Source organism: Eretmochelys imbricata, chromosome 5 (assembly GCF_965152235.1).
Source record: "Eretmochelys imbricata isolate rEreImb1 chromosome 5, rEreImb1.hap1, whole genome shotgun sequence".
Classification (NCBI taxonomy): domain Eukaryota; kingdom Metazoa; phylum Chordata; order Testudines; family Cheloniidae; genus Eretmochelys; species Eretmochelys imbricata.
Window position 1 is genome coordinate 19,290,577 of NC_135576.1, and position 17,369 is coordinate 19,307,945.

At 36.1% G+C, this 17,369-nt stretch overlaps 1 protein-coding gene across 5 annotated transcripts in view; it reads right to left on the reverse strand.

Moving 5' to 3' along the window:
• The window catches only part of TCF4 (transcription factor 4), a 316,697-nt gene that overhangs the window by 11,499 nt on the left and 287,829 nt on the right, over positions 1–17,369 (reverse strand). For all 5 annotated transcript variants that reach the window (XM_077816689.1, XM_077816688.1, XM_077816691.1 and 2 more), the window contains one exon: positions 16,797–17,000. In XM_077816689.1, coding sequence (XP_077672815.1) covers positions 16,797–17,000 — 204 coding nt within the window. The remainder of the gene's footprint in view (positions 1–16,796; positions 17,001–17,369) is intronic.

The window sequence follows — 17,369 nt, forward strand, 5'->3', positions numbered from 1 at the left end:
CCCATTGCTATCGGAAATCCTGCAGGAATTTAAATTTGGCATTCAACTTTCATTTCAGGGGATAAGATTCTCAAGCCTGCCATTTTTTTCCCCATAATGCCAGCTAAGGCTCTGACAGCGGAAGCTATAGCAGTATCTGACACAGCCCCTATTCGGCACAGATATAATGAAACATTACCTGGCTTTCCAAAGCTAGAAGCCCATTCCAAATTAATGTTCACTGTATTTCATTAACCATAGAGTTCCAAATCCAAAGGGGCACCATTCCTGCCAACACCACGACTCCGGGTAATATACCAATAAAGGTTTTATTAAACACACCAGTAATGCCATCATCTTAGCTGACAGTGCAGGCACAATGAAAATACATCCATTTTTGTCCATGTACACTGCTCATTGATGCACTTTTGTCATAAGCTAAAATTGTCATATAATTAAATACAATGGATGGTAAGGAAGGACAGTTATTTACTTCGAGAGCAGAATTCTCAGAAGCTGTGAGTCGATAGGCACTCTGATTTCAAAGAGCCTCTACAGTACACCACTGGAATTGCAGGGAGCAATCTCTTACATTTCTTGCGTTAAGACATTCCTTAAAGCCAAATAACACCTTGAATGGTATAAACCAACATTTCTACATGTAACAATGCTCATTCTGGACGTTCTCAGGTGCTGATCCTACCATTGGATGAAATGTGTGTCCACAGATTTTGCAGAGAACTCTAAGTGACTCTTCATTCTCAAAAAGTATTATCCATGGTCCAGTACTCCTGGAGTATTAAAAAGACTTAGGAGTGTTTCTAATCAGACTTACAAGATAATATAGTCTGATTGTTACCAGCAAGGCAAGACCACAGTAAGAAACATAAAAGAGAACATTTCCAAAGGGGACTCAAGGAAAACTTTTTTTTTCAGACTAAATTCAGATAACCAAAAAGCCAGCATAATATAACAGAGATAAAAACACTCCCCTTTTTGAAACACTTTAATTTTTAAAACATGATATCTCAAGAGGAGACTTTGGAAAATTAGTACATTTACTCATATATTTGGTTACAAGAAAAAAGAAGGTGGTGTAACTTATGAGTCTAGAGATCTAAAATGCCACCACCACAGGAATAGTGTTGCACATAAAATACAAGAGGTTTCAAGAATCTCAAAGATTCAGGAGAGAAATTCAGGAGCACCCTGATAAAAAAAGGGCCCTTAAGAGCAACTTCTTATTTGTGAAAGGAAAATATGGTACTTTTTCTGGAGATGGATAGAGTTTAGGTTTTGTAAACTGTAGAGGATTTCCTGTGGTAAATCTGGGGGGGACAAATGTAGGAATCCATTTGGTTTCACTCTAAATGATGACACTTTCACTTAGAAAACAATCACCAGACTTCTTCTGAGCTACTTGAAGGTGTTGATATACTTTGGCAGACATGTCATCCCATTCAAAATGTCTACCTCCTTTCGGCCAAATTGTAGTTGACATTAAGACTGTAACTAGGATGGCTAAATCCAGGACACATGATTCTGAGTGTTCATTTTGACTGAGTTCCCTAATGGTATAGTCTATGGTTTTATTATAAAACAAGGAGACATCACTGAAAAAAATCCAAAATTTACAAGTCGGAAGATTTTATTGAAATCTTGAATTTAGAGAGAAAGGGATGAAATTGTTGACAACTATTTTAGTGAAAATGACTTTTTTTTAACCAGTTCTAATAAAAACTACTAAGAAAAGCCACAATCTTCTCCTCTTCTTTAGCTTCAAAAGAAATTTTGGAAGTAATATCATCACATTTCTCACAAATAAATGGGCAAGTTTGTCTATTTATATTTCCTCTTTTACCGCCCACAAATCTAGCAAGTCTGTTGAAATTAACAAACACTTGTTGCAGTGAACTGGCCATAAGCCATACATTAGGGAAAGACCTGGTTTTATCATCTATTGATCCACTACACCAATGTACTCAACTTTGCCCAGGAATGGCTATCTCACTCTCTGTGATATGAATAGCAGTCAGAAAGGTCCATCTGGGCATTGTAAAGCTTCAGACATTGGGCCTTCAAAACATAAACAACTTATATCTTCCCTGGCTAGGTTCATGAACTGCCATAGAGTTTTGGCAGGGCTGAGTTTGACCCAAGAACATTGACTCTATTCCGCTCTGTTCATGGTTATAAAATATAATTATGTGACCATCTGCATGTTCTATCTTTTTGGATATTTCATTTATGAAAATATGTAGCTCCTTTAAGACTGTTCAATGCCAGGACACTGTACTGTATCTGGCACTCCTGGAGGGACCAAGAGATATACTATGAAGGTTCTTCAGTCTATTTTGGACGCATCCTTTAGAATAACTTGGGGATTAATCATTTTTCATTTTATCTCTCTCTGTTCCCACAGTCAGTTATTTCAATGTAACCAAACAACATATATAACTGCCCATTTTGTGTCACTCTCACACTCCTCTACCTTCTCTTATGTCTCGGACTTCTCCCTTGCCTACAATGCCTCATTTTCTTCAAATCCCCCCTCAAAACATGCTTCCTTCCCTGAGTTCTATAAACCCTAGTCATCTCCTCAAAAACAGTTAAAAAGAACCATGAACTACATCAACTTATGCTTAACATCACTGCTTTATCACTGCCTTTTGACATTACCCCTCTCTTTCTCACATCTACATCTATTTCAACTGTAAGCACCTATGGTCAGGATCAATCTTCGGTGACTTTGCTAAGCCCAGCATCCCATAGTTGTTGCTAGGTAAATGATAAATAAATAGCATAAATTCATTGCAGCAGTGGCTGAATACTTTGATGTCAGCATTAATCCAATCAGAGCACTTTATCAGAAGTAATGTGGCTTTACTGTCTTTTGAGATACCTCCTGATGTAAAATGAACAAGCACTTTTATCCTTCAGTCCTAAGCACATAACCAGTCACCTTGATTTGAAGGGGCAAAGACTGTTCCAGAGATACCACACTGAACTTTATGTTTATGTAAAATGTCCTTTGCATTCGATGTCCTGAGAGCCACGATGAATCTCTTAAATTGGAAATGGAAAGACAGAAGAGTGGAACTGATCAGAATATGCTATGAATAAAACTCTCTTCGTCTTTCCTTTGTTGCAATGTGCCAGTCATAATTGCTTATATGAAAAAAGAAATGTCATTTTGGTCTACAACCTGATGTTCTGGAACTGAACACTTTTCTTGCTTGGTGGGCAGTTCTGAGGGGGAGTGCCAGCATGTAAATGGGAACTGTATAACCCCCCCTTTAAATATATAAGGTCAAATTTTCAAAAGCACTTAAATGACTTAGAGCCTAAGTCCCATTTTCAGAAGCAACTTAGGCACTTTCATTGACTTTCAGTGTAATGTACGCTCCAAAGTCATTTAGATGCTGTAGAAAATTTTTACCCACAGACAATATATTTTACTGATATATAAAAGTGTGCCAATTACTATTGTATCTAGGTGCATACGCATATACACACACACTGTAAGACCAAAACCAATCTACACATCTCTGTCGAAAAACCGAGAGTCTGTCAAACCAATGGAGGAAGTGAATTTCAGTCAACTGTACTCCACTGAGAACATTCTGCCATCAGATATCAGACATTCATATCTATCAGCTGTATGCTAAAGCACATCAGCTGATCTCTACAGTTGTAAGAGAACACAGGAAAAGAGACAGTGGCTTATTAAAGTAGCCCTTAAAGTTCAAGAATGCAGTTAAAGTTCAATTGAATGCAGAAAGAAAACAGTCTTTGATGCACAGACATGACCAGCGCTACTAAGCAGAGCAGATACCATATTAGATACTAGCTGCAACTACAGATAGAAGGACCTTCGAAGATTGCCCTATTTAGACAGGATAGCAATAATGATAAAGATGTTGATTACTACAGTAATGAAAGGAAGAAAGAAAATCATGATCACCTTACCTTGTGCTGACAGAATAATATACTCCTTAGCCATCTGGGACTCAAGGACCAAACAAGGTTCCTTCCAGAAATATCCTTAAATTATGAATCTCATTTGCAAATGGTGGACAAGTCCTTCAGCAATAACATCAGAAGCAAATGCATCTGCTATCCCCAACCAATGAGCATCTTGTCTTTGACACAAACAACAGTTTTTCCCCAAGATAGAGAGAAGTTATGACACATTCCCCTGGCTCAGGAGTGAAGATCTATAAATAATACTATCTTTAGAGAATCAAGCTCAGTTTGAAGTTCCATTAATACTTCATTTATTGACCTGTCTTTAAACAGACCCCTAGTTGAACATTTAGGAGATGAAAAAAACCCCAAAGTGAGTATGGGCTCTAGTATTTACGTGTAACTCTTTGTGTTTATTTCATTTAGGGAGTCATAATAACAAAAAAATTTTATTCTTGAGATTTTTCAGCTAAAAGGAAATATCAGGAGGTAGGCATCAAAATTAGGCTACTGGACTTTTTAGTGTTAAACTCTTTGACAGGTGTTCAAATACTAGGATGATGGTTGTAGAGAAAACTCAGATGGAAAAACAGATACTTGTACTGATATTTTTGTTTGTCTTTCATGGATTTTTTTTTAATTTTATGAGCTGAAATAATGGTAGATCTGGTTCTCACATTATTTCCTGTGACCTTTTATATAAAGTACTGAGATATTCAAGTATGAATACCAAGCTTTTCGGTTTATGCCTTTTCACTTTATCTAGATTTTTGTGGGTGCTACGTGTAGCCCTTCCATAATAGCAGAAGCTATGGTTTTCAAAAGTATATTGCAAAAGTAGTTTGAAAAAGGGAAAATACTTTTATAGAATAACAAAATATCTCAAAAGAACCTATTCTGTGAAAGCACATGGAGGTATCTAGAACAGAAGCCTCTTTTCTATTAAGATTTTGGTTTAGCGGAACTAGAATATAGATTCAAACATCCCGAAAGAGATGTGTACGTGTGGTGGCATTGGATGGTTTTTGGGTGTCTTTTTTTTTTTTTTTAAGATTCACATTTTGTTTTCTGTTAAAGCTAACATGAAACTGCCTGAAAAGTTAAGACATTATTAACTTTCTAAAACTAGAACTTGATTAAAGGAAAAAGGTCACTTAGTCTTCTGGTGCATTCATCATGTTTCTACCTTTGATTTAAAAAAAAACCAACCCAACCCAACCCACTTTCGTCCTCTGAAATCTGTCAAGAAAAACAAATAAACCCATGCATTCTCAATTTTCTCGATAGTTGAAAAATATAATTATAGTTCATTGACATACAGGCAAAGGCCAGGGTGTGTAACAAGTTCACTGAATTCAACAGTTGTTCCAACTAGCCCATGATTCGCAGATTTAAAATACTGGCACTTAAGTTAGGTGGCCTTTGGCAAGTCTCTGTCTTTCTTTGTATTTTATTATATGTGCGGTGTTTAACGTAGACTGGTAAATATCACGGGACCATATCATGCTATGATATTTACGCAGAACCCCCACTGGCTTGAATGGAGATCCTGCTTAAAAACTGGTGGCAAATAAGGTCCATTGTATGTATCCTGTAGCTATCAACAAACAACAACAAAAATACATTTACTGTTTTCACACTCTTTGTTTCTAGGAAGTGTTTTTGAAAGTAATTATGCTTCTGTGTTTAAGATGTCTATTTCATGGATGTGAAAATGTATTAAATTTCATTTGGCAGTTATCCAATCCTTGTTAATAATATCTCCTGAGATATGTGTCTCCAAAACAGGCTTTAGACCTAAGATACTCCTCCACTATCATTCTAGAAGTGCATGGTTAGAACTTTGTCAGTCCAGGAACAGCTAGTTAATGGAACTGATATGTAACTTACCTAACCTCACCTTCATGAAAGTGTTATTAATAAGTGAATTGTTTGCAAAAGGATAGTGTCACCTTAGCTGTTGAATATGAATAGCTATATGTCTTTGATTTTCAAAATACTGATCTTTAAACTACAGGTGTATGATGTATGATCAGAACCTTAAACTTGGAAATAAAATCTAAACAGAGGTCACAAACAAACCTAAGTGTGGATATATAGGTAGATTAGCTAGATATTTGTTTTTCAGCAAACACAAAGAGAAAAGTTGACATGTTCTCACTGTAATTAGATACCCACTGACAAAGAAAACTGCTTTGGTATCTTTGAATTGTAATCTCCCCATGAAATATCAATTACACCTGACGGTTCAAGAGTGCTAGATTCCAGTTTTAATTATCTTGTCAATATCTCCATCATATCAAAAGAAAGGAAACTTATTTTCTCTAAAATGAAGGAACACTATTTAAACCAAAAGTGCATCTATAAAAGTGAGAAACAGCCATACAAACATTACTTTGATTGCTCACAGATGGGCATTTGCAGTTTATGAATTGCAGGTAGCAGACAAAAGCTGAAAAACTACCCCTTTGTTTACAGTTAACTCTTTCCATACTGAGACACAGCACTTCAGACAATTCATATTAACATATAACTCAGAAAGAATTTGACAAATTCTACTCTGAAAACAAAGATGCAAAGGGAATACTAACAGGTATTTTCTAATGCTTACAAATTCAGGAAGTTCAATTGAATGATTTCCCATCTCAGGATCACAGCTACATATCGCAATTAGGAAGAGTTTAGTTCAAACAGCCAAAGTCATGAATGAATTTAACGAGCAACTACCTTGGTACCTTTACAAATATGATGACCTTGTGTTATCCAATTAGATAAATAAAAACATGTGGCAAGCAAGTTGTAAAGTTATGCATGTTAACATGTGTTTAATATTGTCAAAATTTATAAGTTTGACAGAAAGCAGATTTGCGTAAAGCCCTTATAAACCTCAACTGCTATATTACAAAGGGAACAACACAGGCCACTTTGACACAAATGGTCTCTCACTCTATGTGCGCATTATTGGTCCAAATTATTCACTCTTATTTTACGGCACTGAAGTCTTTCATCTCCATGCTATACAATAATAATTTCCATATGACCAGTGGCTCAGCAATAAATAAGATCAAAAGAAAAAGAAAGGATTTTTATTTAAAAAAAAAAAAAAAGACATTAAGGGTGGCATTAAATCAGGAAAAACAGCGAAGTTCAACATTTTTTTAATACAGGAAAGAGTACCAAAGAATACTAAGCAGCTTTCCAAATACCTTATGAAAAGGCATTTTGCGAGCAAGTCATATGCAAAATCCATTTAAACGTAGACAAAAGTAGCAAAGCTGAAGTTCAGTATTTATATATATAAAAAGAGTGCCACGTCTTAAGTAGAGGCAGGGAGGCAGTCTGAACAAAACAGTGGCTTTCATGTTATGTACTGTATGATAGAATGCTGCATGGCAGCGCTCCATGCATTTCTCTATAGTCTTTCTGTTCTATTTAATGGAGGTAGGCTTGGGTAATCCAGTGTTTCTGAGGGAATCACAACATTGCTCAACTCTAACACATGAGCTCTGCAAAAGGAAGTTTTATTTGGCATTACACATGGACTGGAAGTGAAGAGCCAACTTCCCAAACAAATTTTCTTCTAGTGCTTCAAAAATTACAGTGTTAATCTCCAGTCCCAAACAGCTGTTAATAATCTGTGATTCTAAAGAGAGGAGATGTGTTTTCTTAATTCTTTCTGCCTATAGATACTTTAAGTACACAACGATTCTACATGTTTTAGCTTTTGCTTTTTAAAGACTAATTTAGGTGCTTATCTTATTGGTACGATTTGCTCAGTCTCTATTCATGCTCCAGTATAAGTACCTAGTGAGCATTAATTCAATGTTCTGGTCCTCCACACTTAAACAGCATTTCTTTCATACTAGGGGAGACAACTGAAGTATTTTAAAAGAAATCAACCAGTTGCAAACTACTATGGAGAGAAGTGGGTTGCCATGGCCACTGAAGTGAAGTCCGTGAAATAATCCTTATGATTTCTTTCCTACAGGGATGACTATTCATTTAAGTATTGGCGAAAATCCAGAATACAAAAGGTTCTAAAACTACAGGATTAGGAATATTAACTCTCCTTCATTTATCTGTGAGTGAAAAACATAGTAAACAAATCAGCAAACTTAGAGAAGTTTTATTTCCTTTTGATACCATATTCCATTCTAATAGGAAATATCCTCCAAAAGATTATGTGGCGAAATCGGTCTCTGCTGCTTTCTTTCCCACTTGTTCCCAAGCACCTGCTTTAATGGTGACCTCAGCTCTACACCTCAAGTTTCAGACATTTCACAAAACAGCTTTTTAAACAAAAGCCAGCTGTTTCTCATCTAGACTACAGGGGAAACAAAAATCAGGGCAGCTTAGGGGAACGTTATCCAGAGACTACCATTCTCCAATAACTTTCACACACACTCGGCTTCACAATAGATCCGTCCATGTGTGGAAACCAAGGAGCTAGCTAATGCTAAATTAAAACTTGGAAACCAAATACTACGATTTTAACAATACACCTAATTAACTCGTTTAAAATGAATGAAGTCATTGTGTCAGGACAATGTTTTTGAAAAAGGGTGTCATTTTAAATAATAATTAATGGATTTTTTGCTGATTAAAACCAACAGTGTACTTCAAAAATGGTATTAAGAATATGATGGAGGCTATAATTTACATGAAATTAGGAATGTCAACCAATTAGAAAGAACATGAATGTTATATAAAAGGGTTACACTGCTGCTTGTTTTACAAGCTTTTAGTCCAATAAGGCTGTTTTGTCCAGTTTTCTCAATTATTAGCATACCTTTTTTTTTTTTTTTTTTTTTTTTAATTGCAACTATGATAAAAATTAAAGCAGGAGAGTAACAGATTTTAATGAACAAATAAAAAAAGCCAAATCTTGTCTTTTAAATAATGCCAAGTTGCTTGACTCTTTGTTTTTATATGAATGACATAACTGAATTACTTCATGAGTTGCTATTTTAATTTCTAGCGGTGGAAAATTCCATATGTTAATATAATTTGGATGTTAAAAAAAATATAAATGAACATATCCTCTTCCTGTGGACCCTTGTGTGAAGCATGGAAGCAAGCTGATGGACTTCTAAGGAGTGTCTTAAAAAAACTGCATACCAGTTTTTGTTATATAATGGTTATAATCAATCCAGTTGTACACTGCTACAAAAGAAATGTGCCTCTTTTATGATTTCTGTATAAAAGCTAGCATATAAATGCATTTTACAAAATTGTATTTCAAATGTTAAAAAAACCCTCTACAATCTACATCATCTCTACAATGATGATGGAACTGACCAAAACCAGGAAATTAAGGGCAACAACACAGGCTTAGCTGATCTACTTGTGGTGGGAGTAGGAGCAGATACAATACAAACAAACTAACTTTGGAGTTTCTGTCTTGACTTGGAATTTCCTAACTTCTGTTATTTTCATAACTGCCATTACTGTGACACAAATATTATGACCAGCTATGGGTATGAGATGCTTACTCTCATCATTTGCATACCACTACATACAAATATTCTTCCAATGAAATGATATTTCTTAGCAATATTGCATGTCTGACCTCTGAGAACAAACTCAACTCTTTTTAGTGCATAGAGGTGTTTTGTGTGTGCTTCGCAAGCCACACGACCTTCACTTTAATTATTATGGCTCCAATACTGGAAATGCTTGCGCATGTGCTTAACTTTCCTATCACAAATAGTCCCAATGAGACTACTCATGATAGTAAAGTTAAGCACATTTCTGTTTGCAGGATTGAAGTCTAAACCTTTATTAAGTATGGCAGGTTGTAAATATTAACTTAGTCAAGATTGCAAAATAGTTTGTTGCTGGTGTGTCAAGTTAAAGAGATATTTAGATTCAAGTACCCTTACTGTATATTTAGGTTCACGTAAACACACACCAAATCACTTTAGAAGGTATACTTATCTGTTACATTGGTTTTTGGCATATCTATTAGAGCTGGGTGAATAACTGAATTTTAGGTTCAGTGGCTGAACAAACGAAAAAAAGAAAAAAATTAGTTTTGTTTGATTTTTTTAAAGCTTTTAAAAATAAAACTGAAGTGAAATTTGAAACAAAAAGTCAGTTTCAAATTGAATAGCTAAACATTTCATTTCAAAAATCCCTCAGAATGAACTGTTTTGATTTTTCTTGGAATTTTGTTTCTGACCAAAATAATTTAGCAAATTCAATGCAAATTTGCAAAATGTTTCTGTTGATCCAAATCTGCCTATTTCAGTGAAAAAACAGTTTCATCTGAAAAATTTCACTCAGTTCTTATGTCTATTGTACGTATTCTGCTATGTATATACTGTACCTCCTAAAAGCTTCCATTTGTATGTCTGAATTTGTGCTGGGTGTATTTTATTTATATAGATACATAAAACTAATTCAGTGTAATATCCTTTTTAGATCAAAAGTAGTTTCTTGGGGTTTTTATAAAGGTAACATTTTGACTTCTTGTCATAGTATTCTGTATTTCCTGCACTTCAATCCTGACAAATTTAATATTTGTACTTTGTAATTATGATAAAAATTACTATAGTTAATTCACTTTTATAGTAGCTTATGTTAGTGGTTGTCAAAGTGCAATTCAAAGAAATATTAAATCAGACCTCCCTTGAGAAGTCAGGAAGTATAATTCTACCCATTTTACATTGTACCCAAGTACAAGAAAGTTAAGGCTTGATTCTGCCACTCTTATTCAAGCTGAGCAGTGCCTTACTTTGAGTATGGCCCTATCGTACTATTCAATAAAAGACTGGCAGAATTGGTCTCTAAGTAACTTATCCAGAATCACTCAGCAAATCAGCAGCAATGGAAGTTAGCAATCCTCCTGACTCCCAGTGTAAGTGGGATTAGGAATTTGGGAGTATGGAGCTCCCATACCTTAATTAATTTACTAATTTGTTGCTGCCCTGAGACAATATATGCCAAGTCTGCGCATGGTGTGAATTTTAGCGTACCCCAGCTGCCTAATATGAAAGGAAAAGTTAGAAACAAGGACCCCACCAACTGTAGAAATCCAAGGGGACGATTCATGTACTTAAAGCTGCGCATGTGCTTGATGCTTTGTTGGATTGGGACTTTAAGGAAACACTGTAGTGACAGAGTGAAATACATGAACTTCCCATTAGATGTGTCATCCGTCTCTCTTAAGAAAACAAGTAATTGCGGTGGGACAAATTTTGCTCTCAGCTCCACAGCTGTAAATCTGGAGCAATTCCACAGAAATGAAAGGAGGCAATTCATATTTACAATAGCGGAGTGGGGAGCAGAATCTGACCCAGTCTCATATTGTTTTTGCCTGGGGATCAGATTCATACTTGTCCAATATAGTACAGAATTGTGGAGGATATCTGATAAGGAAGACCTGCTGGAAACTAACAGAGACTCTGGGCTAAATCTCAAGTTACCCTAGCATACTCCAAGTTTGAAACCAACAAATGAAGGTGTACAGTGGGCAAAGAAACTTCCACCAGCACATTCTGTACAAGTTTCCGGTCCATACCTCCCACTGCTACTTTATTTACTGCAGCTGGCCAAAGTTTTATAGCCTGTTTCATGTATTAAAATTCAAATGTGGAAAACATTACCAGTATCCTCCTCAAATTTTTAAAAAAAAATTTTCCCCCTTCAACTTCCTTTTCAGAGTGGAATGTATCAAATGGTCAAAGGCTAACTTAAGACTGACTCTATTCAAAAACTATTTCCTTTGTTCTTATGTTTTTACTTCAAAATTCATACCAGTTTTCCAAAAAAAATTACCAGGCTTGATTCTTTCATACAAGTTACAGTTTCAGACAGTGACTAATACACTTTGTGCACTAGCAGACTTGTTTTTTTCAGAAAGTTAAATGTGGAGAGCGAGAGACAGAAATTTGCCCTTCTTGCTTTTAGAACTAGCCATGTTGTCAAAGTGCCACATCTTTTGTTTGAGTTGCCCTGTTCAGTATATTTTGTTTATGAGATTACTCATTGTTTTCTAAACTTCAGAAAAGAAGCAAGCAGAAACTTGTCTTCAATAGCAGAAATGACAAGGTACTATGCAGCAGTTCATAATCAAATCGAATCAAATTTTGAAAGAGTGCCTACTCTTTCCTAAAACAGATACATAAGAGAAGAAATTCAAGGGTCAGATACTTCCTAAAAGCTATATATGAACAGTTTAATTGTTTGCTATTCTTTTTGTTCCAAATCTAAACTTCACCTACATCTGGTATTTAAGAGACGACTATATATTTATGGAACAAACCGTCTCTGAAGTGATGCCCTGGATGCATGTTGCATCAGTTTAACATATGCAAAGTGAACAAAGCTACAAAAATTAAACCCTTTTCTCTTGATTGAGAGCAGATATGCAGAAACGGTTGTAAGTCACAGATCTGGCTTTTAATAAAGCCAGATTTTTTCATTAAAAGCAGTATTGTTTAAACATTTGGTGGGAAATAGCGTTGTACAAACTAAAAATCTTAGATTATATGTATCCCAAGTGTATTTAACACATTACCTGAGGCCAAGCTAAATTACAACCTAGAATTTCCTTTTGTGAATTCCCAGCAACTGCCACAGAGAGCAAAACAATGTCTGGGTTCATGCTATTTTTACAGGGGAGAGGGAAGAGAGATGGATTTAGCTGGGATGCTGAAAACTCTTTTTTCTACCTTTTGGAGCCTGCTGGCAGACTATTTTAAGTCAGGTTTCAGAGTAGCAGCCGTGTTAGTCTGTATCCGCAAAAAGAAAAGGAGTACTTGTGGCACCTTAGAGACTAACAAATTTGTTTGAGCATAAGCTTTCGTGAGCTACAGCTTGATGAAGTGAGCTGTAGCTCATGAAAGCTTATGCTCAAATAAATTTGTTAGTCTCTAAGGTGCCACAAGTGCTCCTTTTATTTTAAGTCAGCATTTTTTGAAATCTATAAATAGCACTGGCCCAATTGTAGCTTTTAACAATGCTTCACCCATGACAGCTACTTTTAACTTTAGTTTTAGGATGAGGAAGAGCCAACCATTAGATTGACCACTGCCAGGAGAAACATATTTTAAAATGAACCAACAGAGAAACATTAACAACAAGTAATAGTAAATAGCAATAAATTACATTCATATCGAGCATTTCATCCCAAGTGGTTTACAAGCTACTTGGAAACAGCAGCACTGATTTGTACTTATTAAATTTTACTCAAAGTACTGTATCGTAGTCCGCTGAATACCCCTCTCGGCATTTGTTTGGTCAAGGACATAAGGAGAAAACCCCTTCTCATACAAAAAAGACATGGGATCTTTAAGGTCCACATTGATGACAGGCTCAGTTTTTAAGGTCTCACACACAGTAAAGTGTATAAGACTAAATAAGTAACTGCATTCCAGGGATCAAAGCAAAAGCTGACTCTCCCAGGATATCCTGGGTGTTTAGAATCTGATAGAAGGGATGACCTAGTGATCTGTTACAGTGGTTGATGGCATCATTTGCTACAGAAATATCAGCAAAGTTTCTACCCTTTACAGTGAGAACTTCTGCGGTGATTGCACAGGAACATTAGAATTGCCTTAGTAGATTAGAGCACAGTGGTCCATCTAGTCCAGTGTTCTGTCTCCGATGATAGTGGTTAATACCAGATGGTTTAGAGGAAGGTGCAAGAGACCATGGAATGGACAACAATGGAGTTTCTATACAGGAAATTTTCCCCTGACCTGTGTCAGTAGTTGGTTTATGCCCTGTGGCATGAGAGTTCACATTTTTTCTAAATATTGTATTTAATCTTATCTAAAGCAATGCTGGATGTTCTAATTATCCATATAATGTCCATTCCTATTCTGAATGCTACTAAGCTATTGGCCTCCATTACATCTTGCACCAATGAATGTCACAGGTTGTCAATTACCTTACTTTCTGTTTTATTGAATATCCCATTCTTTAATTATAAGAAAGGATGAATTGGACTACTAGATTTACCTTGCTTACTATACATTATTTTGTATACCTCTAGCCTTCCCTCTCTTATATATGTCCTTTCTAAACAAAACCATCACTATCTGTTCAATGTCTCATCATATGGAAATATTTCCATGCTTCCAAGCATTTTTGTAGCCTGCCTTTGAATCTCCTCTAATTCTACTATATCCTTTTTGAGATAGGGTAACCAGAAGTGAACACAAAACTCCAAATGAAAGCATACCCATGACTTATATAATGACATTATAACATTTTCAGTATTATTTTATATCACATTCCTTTTGCTGTCTTAACGTTTTGTTTGCTTTTTTTTTTACCACTCCTGTACACTGAGCTGGGATTTCCATTGAACTGTCAACCGTGATGGTCAAGCCTTTTCCCTGAGTGGTTACAGTTAACTGAGAAATAGTAATGCATATGAGTATTTCAAATTATTCCTTCTAATATGCAATACCTTACACTTGCCAAACCTGAATTTCATGTGTTATCATGTTGCCCATTAACCCAGTTTGGTCAGTTCCCCTTGAAGTTCCTCACACTCTTCTCTAATCTTGACTAACCTAAATAATTTGAATCATCTGCAAACGACATCTGCCCCTTTTCCAGATCAGTGATACAGAACATTACTCCTAGAATGGAATGTTGGGGTACCATAAGTTGTATCCTTTAATCATGTTGAAAATTGGCCATTTAATCCTACTCCTCATTTGCTGTTTCTGATCCAGTTTCCAATCTATGAGTTCACTGTCTGATTACTTAATTTCTTTCATAGCGTCTTGTGAAGAATTTGTTTTGGGTTTTTGCAGCTCCAAATATGCACATCAGCTTCTTCTCCTTTGTCTACTATTTTGTTGACATTTTCAGAGAAATCAAACAGATCAGAGAGGCATGATTTTTCTTTACAGAGGCACAGGAACTACAAGATATTTTCCTTTGTAAGGTGCCAGACGCCCATCATCAAAAAAATATATAGCATAAGAAGATATTGCCCTCAAAAGAGAAAAATCAGAAACTATAACAGGAAAATTAGGACTAATTCTGCAATGATAATGCTAAGCGGTATTTATTCATGCATGTAACTATACTGTAAGATCACTCATGTGGGAAAGTACTACTCAACATGACAAAAACTCATAGAATGAGGCCCTCAGTAAGCTGGACAAGTATGGTATTCTCCAAGTATAGAGAAGGCCTGATACTCTGATGTGGGATATTTAATCCAATGTGAAAGCCACTAGTGATCACATATGATCCCAATTCACAAAAAGCATGTTAGCACATACTTAAGCATGTACTTAATTCCCATTGCTTAAGTGTTATCTTATATATGAATTGTAGCCATCTATGTTGCTGCAGACCATATGGGCATATGCTAAATTGGGCACAGGTATGGATTACGACAGTAATGCCAAAGCCTACAGGTCTTAAGCCTGTAAAAACAATAGTTTAACCAAACTAATTAAGACCTAAAGATGGGACATAAGTAACAAACTCATAAACAACCCTATATCACAAAAGGTCACAAAAGATAGAGTGATGTTATAAGTCAGCGTTGCTAAACCGCACACAGGTAACCATAAAATGACAGTTTATACCAGCTTTAGATATTTTAAATTAGGAACATCAGCAGACAACAAGAACGCCATGACATGTAATTGACATATGCCTTAATAAGCTTGATGTAAAAGGCCTCGTAACCAACTGAAGAAGGGCATGCCAACGATAGTTGGGTGAGGAAATACCGATAAAGAAAAGGGTCTGAAACCCATACTGAATATGCATTAAGCATAGTGAGGATCAGCATAACACATTATAAAAGCTGTATCCTGGCCTACTTGACCTGCGGCGATGCCAGGAAGACATCCACTGGTGACAATGAGGACGATTATGACTGATACTTTGGGTTTCTCCTCAAGGGATAGTGTGAGTAATGCAAATACTAGATGTTCCATTGTGTTCTCTTTCACCAGACTGCAATGTGTGTATTGTTGTTTGGATGGCTAATAAAAGTAATTATTACAAAAAGAGCACTGTGTTGTCCCTTTTGTGCACTATGGGGGCCCCCTTTCTATTGATAACCGCTCTGCTATTGTTGATCTTGTACAGAACTCTCACAATTTAAGTAGGTGCAAACCCTCCTATTGGGATGGGTAATTAGTTAAGTAAACCATAACTATAGATAAGGCTACAGGATGCATTTCTGAATTGGGGCCTATAGCTGCAGCCAGATTCCTAGGAGGATGGGTCTTGAGCAGAAGTTTCACGCTAAACATAGTTGTTTTTTTTTTAAAAGGAATAGGAAAATAAAAAGGGAAGAGAGAGAATTCAGGATTTGTGCAAAGTCCTAAAAAAAGCAGTGCATTTATACTCACTCAAATTGAAATGGAAAGGCAAAGAGTAGTAAAGGAAAAAACCTTGAAGATTCCTCTCCGATATACTTATTGGCTAATGGATAGGAGAAAGATGGTATACTATTCATACACTTGTCAGCCAACTAAATCTCTCAAACAATCCAGACTATTTTAGAAAGGATCTTTAATGAGGCTGGATGCCAGAGGACAGCAGCTTTTTGTTAATGGCAGCCTCACATCAGTCAGTCTTAAAACACATCAAAGAATACAGTTTTTACTGTCATGAGCAAAATGTACACAATAAACACAATATGTGCTGCAAACATATACAGTGTACAGTTAAAAATGTCTCATAGTACTATAAAACCTCGCACAAATTAATTTGATATTTTTGTCATAAACCTGAAAATATCTGCAGCATTAGCACAAGTAGAAAGACTGATAATAACATTTAAAAGCCTGCAAACCAGTTCAGAAATTCTAATTACTAGACTGTTTTTAAACCTGCACTGTCATTTAATCTCCATAGCTTACCATTAGTGAATGTCTATTGGCTGAAAGAAGGCCTGTCCCATATCCTGACCCAAGACCTCCCATTGCTCCATTGTGAGAAGGCCCTATTAATCCATGCATGTCGCTATGACTACCAGGCATGGCTGTTGAAGGCCCCACTGCGTGGTTCCGGAGAACATGAATAGCATCGTCCAGTCTTTCCAAACGGTCTTCAATCCGGCTTTGCTGTTTGTTTATGAAAAACAAATCAAGAGAACCATCAGCAAATGTGAAGGGCCATTTAACATTTGAGACAAAACACACACAGATTAGGTATGCCACATACTGTATTGCTAGTTGGCGTATGTGTGGGGGGGGGGGGTGGGGAGGGGGAGGAGAGGATGTGTAACTGAAAACAGTTCCTTTTATTTCTTCCCCTTTTTAACAAAAGTGATTTTTTTTCCTTAGGGAAATAATTAAACTAGCATTCTAGGGAATTAGAAAGAATTTAACACAAGCACAGCTTTCATTTTCATGGGCAAAACAGGTTCAATGATTCCTCATGAACATAATCATTACTGTACATATGTTGCCCTCTGTGATTTTTGAAAAGTT